We start from the raw sequence: 6,876 nt of genomic DNA on the forward strand, positions 1-6,876 counted from the left end.
ATACACTTATAAGAACAACATATCATTGTTAATTGGTTATGATGATGCTTTGATGCTCTGTCCTACATAGTAGAGGTTAGTATGTGCTGCAGTAAATAGCATATGTAGGAAGAGTGAAAGATGAATGATTCAATAAGACAGTGGTTTCCTCGTGTGATTAGCATTGAGGTTACTACAGGTTGAGGTAAGCACTTCACTTGTTAGTTTATTCTACTTCCATCAAAGCTGAATATAATTAGGATCTTGTTCAGCTAAGTATGAAGATTCCGTTCCATTTGATATTTATCAATCATATGTATGTGGTCAACTATATATTGTGATTGAGTCACTAAGGTTTATCAATTTCACTTGTTCAAATAACTTGGTTATGTACATCGTTTGCTTGAAACTGACATTTGTTCTTCTAATCAGTATATAAGGTTCCTTTCAGGCATGGCTATTCAGATGTTGACTACTTTGTACATCAGCCTCTCATTTAACTCTCAGGGTCAAAGGTGAAGGGTAAGGTTGGCCTCTCAGCCTTCAAAGATTCTTGGGCTTGAATAGCTTAAGGATGCTGGAGGATTACCAGCCAATGAAAGAGATAAGCTTTCTTTTATGATTAATTATATTTGATTTTAATTTGATTGTTCTCTTCAAGTTAATATTTGATTCAAGTTTCAGAGGGAGCTTGAAATAGGTATGAAATCCTATACAAACCTTCAGCTCATCTCCTTACTGAAAAGATGACTAAAGGTACGTCATAGGGACCTTTCACAGAAAGTGAAAATAAGGGAAATGAAAATTTAGTATCTTCAGATTTATATGATGAGTGCTTTCTTTATTGATTCTTATATTTGATTGTCAAATGTTAAGGATTAAGAGGGAGTCCTATAATGATTACTTGGTATGAAAGAATTGACAATCATTTGACAAGCCTAGGGTTTTGTAAAGGTCTAACATTTTTCTCTAAAGTATTTGAAATGATAATTCTGATTTCATATATGGATGAGTGTACTCTAACTGATGTCAACAGTCTAAACATTGGATATAAGTTAGAATTATGTCGAGGATCGAACGAAATTATTCTAAGTCAATTATACTCTTGATATCTTGAGACTTAGAATGATAGATCGTAAACTTATATGGAAACTAACTTGAAGAAGTTGAGGATGTCTATAGCTAAATCTGATTTTGCAGATTCATCTGAAGACAGGCAGTTGATTGGCGAGTGCTTCATGAACAAGGCTAAGCATGATTGTTGCTAAGCATGCCCCGAAATACTTTTCAAAGCACAGATGATTGTGAGTTGAAGTTGTAATCACCTTAGAAGATTATCTCAGGTTCTGATTGAACAAGAAATGCTACAGATAAGACAGTTCAAGCATTTCCTTCAACTTGGATACTCTATGATCCATTGGGCCTACAGTGAATGGTCCTCAGTTGCATTGAATATTGCTGAAGCTAATTCATTGTTGCAAGTGTTGCCTCAAGAGAAGCAGTGTGGCTTCTCAAGATTCTTGTTAAAGTTGTTTTGATTTATTATCAAAATTGTATATAAATATCTGACAATTCAGTGTTTTATGGCAGGTCAATCCTGTGTTGCAAATGTTCTCACCAAGTCTCTTGAAGTTTGAGATAGACTTGGAGCTGTGAAGAACACCGCCTTGGTTGAGAGGGAGTCTCAACCTCAGTGATACATTGTGTTCTATCAAACCCCCCTCTACGGGCAATGTAAGATGGTATTGTAATCTTCTCAGGGAGAAGAGTAATTGTTAACCATCCTCTGCGGGCAATGTAAGATGGTAGAAAAGATCCTCTCCACCCTCTGCAGGCAATGTAAGGTGGATCCAGTCTATGCTTGTGTGCGAGATGGAAGATTATATTATGTAGTTCCATTGTATGCATGTGTGCAAGATGGAAGATTATGATGTTACATTCTTCTCTAGGAGAAGATTGAGGTAAAGGTATTGCATTCTTCTCTGGGAGAAGATTAAGGAGGATACTTATGTGCAAAATGGAAATAAAAATGGTGTTGCAATCTTCTCTGAGAGAAGATTAAAATTGAAAGTTCTCCTTCATCCTTAGCAGGCAATGAATGATGGATATCATGGAAAGAGTCCATGATGTGCATGAATATACTTATGTATGAATTCATGACTTGCAGGCGTGCATGTTAAAGTTTGGATTCATCCTCTACAAGGAATGCAAGATGGATACTATGGGCTATTATTATGTGATGTTATTACAAGCTACTTATTGTGATCCTCTCTAAGGAGTATTGAAGTTGATAGCTAAGTTCGGATTACAAATTGAACATTGAATGTATTACTTAGGGTTGGGCACTAATCACGTAACTTGGTTGTAAGATTATTTTTCTCCCTAGTTAAGAGGGAGTGTTGATTTGGGACATGGTGCAAAGAGGCGCCATTCATCTAAAGTACATTAGCACGGATGAACAGATTGCGGACATCCTTACCAAACCTTTATCCAGAGTGAAGCTCGAATACTTTACAGACAGACTTGGTATTGTGGAAAACGGAACCCTGATTGAGAGGGAGCTCCAATTTCAGTGACTCTATTTGCAGCACTTTGAATCATTCTTTGCTTGTGTGCAAGAATGAATTGTGTCCAATCTATGCTTGTGTGTTAGATGGATAATTGTAATTATGTAAAGACCCACTTGTGTATTACACTTTCTATGCTTGTGTGCTAGAACCATCCTATGCTTGTGTGCTAGGTGGAAGATGTAATTCTATGCTTGTGTGCTAGATGGAACTCTAAAGGTTCAGATTATGTATTCTCTTCTTACCTAGTTAAGAGGGAGTGTTGTTTGTAACTAGGTCAATATATGGGTTCAGATTGCCTTAAGGCAACATCCGAACCCATTTAGGACTGGGCCCTATCCTAAAGGGTAACGTGCCCCCAAGATTAAGCCCAGCCCTATGCTTGCACGCCATCGTAAAACCCCACGCCACAATAACTATATTGGCGCCAAAAGGAAAGGAGGCCAACTTGCATCAATAAAGGCTAAGACACATATAAATAAAGATATCTTGCAAAGACAATTAAATCAAGCATTCAGCGAATCAGCTCTGCATGAAAAGTGCGAAGTTACACTAGGAGAGTGCGAACTTTTGCGAACTTGTCTAGACTCATGTGAACTTGTCCAAGAGGACAAAGGCAATCTTTGGTGCAGACTTGAAGAGCTTAGAAGTGCAGATCTGTCATACAAGAAGGGATCAGATCTGACAAGGAAGCTAAGTATTGTACTTGTGATATTAAGGGAGAATATATAATCTGACCTGTGGGTCTTTAATGCTGGGTTTTTCCTCCTTGGAGGTTTTCCCAGGGTATTTGTGTTTGTCTCTTGTTTACTTCCTTCATTTCTGAGTTTACAGAATTATGATTTACTAAAATGTTACAAATCTGATTAACAAACTAGGGCATAATTAAAGGACATAAATCTGATTACTAATCTAGGGCACAAAATTACATATGGCCTAGCTGAACTGGAATCTGCTGTCTCTATAACTATGAGTCATTCTAAAATACTTAAATTTCACACTGCTTTTTAACAGATTTTTTAAGAATCCCTTTCCCATAGGGCATCATCAGACTCAGTGTAATGCCCCCTAATTAGTTATACTTTAAATCAAAGAAGCATTAATCGTTTGGGGAATTAATCCACAAACCAAAAGTATAAGATTTTTTGAAAAAATTGGGAAAAAATCGGCAAAAAATCGGATCTACAAAAAATGTAAAAAAATTGAAGAAAAATAATCAAAAACTACTTTTTTTTGTATTTAAGGGCATTTCCATAGTATAAAGATATTATAAGCAAATAAAACTAAGTTTGGGTACATGGCTACAAAAAAAATATAAAAATAATAACTAAATACATTTTTACAACCTAACAACAAGAATTAAAAAAGTGTAATTATAATATAATTTAATAAATTAATCAAGGATGTTACAATATTATGGCAGGCAAGTTTTAGATTCTTGTGATGATCATTAACTGGCAATTTCAGATAGTGAACCTTACAATTTATGTTTTAATCTGCTCATTTTTTTTCTGTAATACAGCTCGTTGAGCCAGCTAAAAGGGATGCAGCAGTGAAGACACCTGAGCATCTGGCAAAAGCAGTTTTACTAATGATAACAAATAACATTGGCTCAATTGCAATGTTGCATGCTCGTGCATCAGGTGTTGACCATGTTTTGTTTACAGGCAGTTTTTTACGTGGCAATAAAGTAAGATATCCTTTCATCTTTGAGTTCAAATTTTTTAAGAATCTCTGATTTTTAAAGCATCTCTCTTGCCAATGAACTTAATGCATATTTATTGGCAGGTAGCAACAAAGCTATTATCAGTTGCCATGCAATTTTGGTCCAAAGGCCTGATTAAGGTGAGATAAAAGAATCTAATTTAGAAAAGATTAAATTTAGATTTTTTTATTGCTGTCCTAGAAACTGTGTTCTTTTCTTGGAATAGAATGAGATATATAGTACATCAGGGACACATATAACTAAATACTTAAAGCATATTTTCGAATCCTATGAAAGTAAGCATTATATTGTAATGTTCAAAGGTCTGTCTATTTGCAAGAAGGTAATCCATGATCCTATAATTTCTATAATTGTATTTTTATCTAGAGCTTCATTTTTTAGTTATCCAAGAATTGTCCTTGCAGAATAAATCATTTATTCAGTCATTTGAAATTATCGTTCTGTTTGTCTTAACCTGAGTCAAAATTGTTTAAATTTATGAAGTGTCTTATGTCCCATTCTATGGTCTGTATCCAAGTCTAATATTCTTGAAAATTCAGTCCAAAGAGGTTTAGTTCCACTTTAATCATCAAAAAGATTTATTTTGAGTTGGTTAGGATAAGGGCTTAAACGTTAACCCACACATCCAAAGACTAATAAATCTATTGTGAAAACTTGTTTTGGTAATGGACGATCCCATAGGTATAGTCAAAATGGTGGACAATGCAATGGGTGTTATGGTCGGCCCAAAATAATGTGAACTGAAAACAGTAACCCAAGGAACCTATTAGAGCCCAGCCATGTATGCTAACAATTTGCAGATTTAGTACTGTTTGCCCATATGTTACAGTGATTTTGTGTAAACCTACATTTTTTGTAAGCGATCTGAGATAATTTAAGTGGGTTTTTACTTTGTCAAAAATTTAAGTCTGACCTGCATTGCTCCCTGTATGCTCATCATGCTTCCTTCAAAGTCTACTAAATATTTGGAGTGTGGAGTTGTGTGGATCATTTCCTTTAGGTTAGACTCTACATTGCAAGATTAGGCATCAGTTTAGAATAGAAGGCCAACCACCCACATTCATTATAAATCAAGAAAAAATTATTTTAAGCCTTATTATTTTTAGTATTGTGCACAGTCCATTGTTATAAATTTCTATTAAGTCTATTGTGATCCTGTAACAGCTAAAACCCCTACTAAAGGACTATTACATAATATATGTTACTGGGTTAATGGTATTGTAAGCAACACACAAAATATATATTAAAGGATTGTAACCAAGTTTTATCTTAGGTTGCATCATTTAACCCTTACTCTTTGATAAACTGATCACCTTATTTGCATCTTGGCAAGAACCTTAGGGTTAGGGGTTTAATACAGAAAAGAAGAACAATTTAATTGAGTCCAAAGAGTGAAGTCATAAGGAGCAAAGACGTAGCATGTTGGACAATTTGATTGGTCATTTTTTATATTCTATGTTTTGAAGAGAAATAATTAAGCAAAAGACATACTAGAAAAATTTTCATCTAGTGACCAAACCATATTTTATGGGCAATCTTTATTCCTTAAGGCCATTTTAGATCTTCATGATTTCATAATTAGCAGATTCAAAAATCATTTGTGGGGCAAGAAGAAAATTTATGATCTGATAGGATGTCTTTCAATGTTTCAAATCATAATGTTCTATGCCTTAGTTTCCAATAGATGCTCCATTTTTTGGTCTTTTTTTTTTCTTGATACAATTTTTTCATTTTAATATTCATCACAGAAGCCTCATTTTCTATATCCTATTTCAACATATCTCATGTGCAAGGATTATTTATTTCTTTTTCTGTTTAGTTCATTGAGAAACCTCTAAGTTAAATTGGAAGCAACTGACAGATACGTTCAATTCAGGCAATATTCTTGAGGCATGAAGGGCATGCTGGAGCAGTTGGGGCAATGCTATATGCCTTGGACCCAACTTCAAAGGAAGATGCTATCTTACTAGCATAATTATTTTAGTTCTGGCAATAATGTATTGATATATTGTTACGGGAATGGCAAACCAAATTACTAATGATTAAAAAGGAATTGCTTAATAGGACAGCATAATTCTTCTTATGCGTTGATGTCAACCCTAGGTACTTCTGTATATATTTATTTCTTTATCTCCAGTTTCTAGAGATGGACAAGAGTGGCAGTAATTACTTGGTAATTTGTGTATATAATCTCTCCATTATCTCCAGCCTCTAGAGGTGGACACTTAGCAGTACATATTAATGGTGTGTAAATAAACGACTTTGGGATGCCCATGCCCAAGCTGGAAGAGGCTTTTAATCAAACAGGGAAATTCCTTGAAGTATAATTGTCGCTGAAATTATATCTGATATAATAGAAATAATTACCCCATAAGCAACACATGGGAACAACTGCTTCGTTTGGGTTTTAGAATAAAACGTTCCAAGTGCTGATTTTTTTTTTCTTAAATTCTGTAGTGTTGCATTTGTTGTTTATTAAGAGGATAAAGGTAAGACATCTTTTGGCTTATGAAATGGAAATCATGCATACAACTGACTATAACTTTCATGTTTGTTGGCCATGAAGAAGTGTTATTTGTTCTGTATGAATCAATAGAAATGTCT

At 34.6% G+C, this 6,876-nt stretch overlaps 1 protein-coding gene across 1 annotated transcript in view; it reads left to right on the plus strand.

Moving 5' to 3' along the window:
• LOC131032407 (pantothenate kinase CAB1) overlaps window positions 1-6,663 on the plus strand; it is a 66,468-nt gene extending 59,805 nt beyond the window's left edge. Inside the window, exons 11-13 of the mRNA XM_057963372.2 lie at window positions 4,069-4,236; window positions 4,335-4,391; window positions 6,149-6,663. Coding sequence (XP_057819355.1) covers window positions 4,069-4,236; window positions 4,335-4,391; window positions 6,149-6,247 — 324 coding nt within the window. The 3' untranslated portion in view covers window positions 6,248-6,663. The remainder of the gene's footprint in view (window positions 1-4,068; window positions 4,237-4,334; window positions 4,392-6,148) is intronic.
• The last annotated feature ends 213 nt before the right edge of the window (window positions 6,664-6,876 follow it).

Source organism: Cryptomeria japonica, chromosome 8 (assembly GCF_030272615.1).
Source record: "Cryptomeria japonica chromosome 8, Sugi_1.0, whole genome shotgun sequence".
Classification (NCBI taxonomy): domain Eukaryota; kingdom Viridiplantae; phylum Streptophyta; class Pinopsida; order Cupressales; family Cupressaceae; genus Cryptomeria; species Cryptomeria japonica.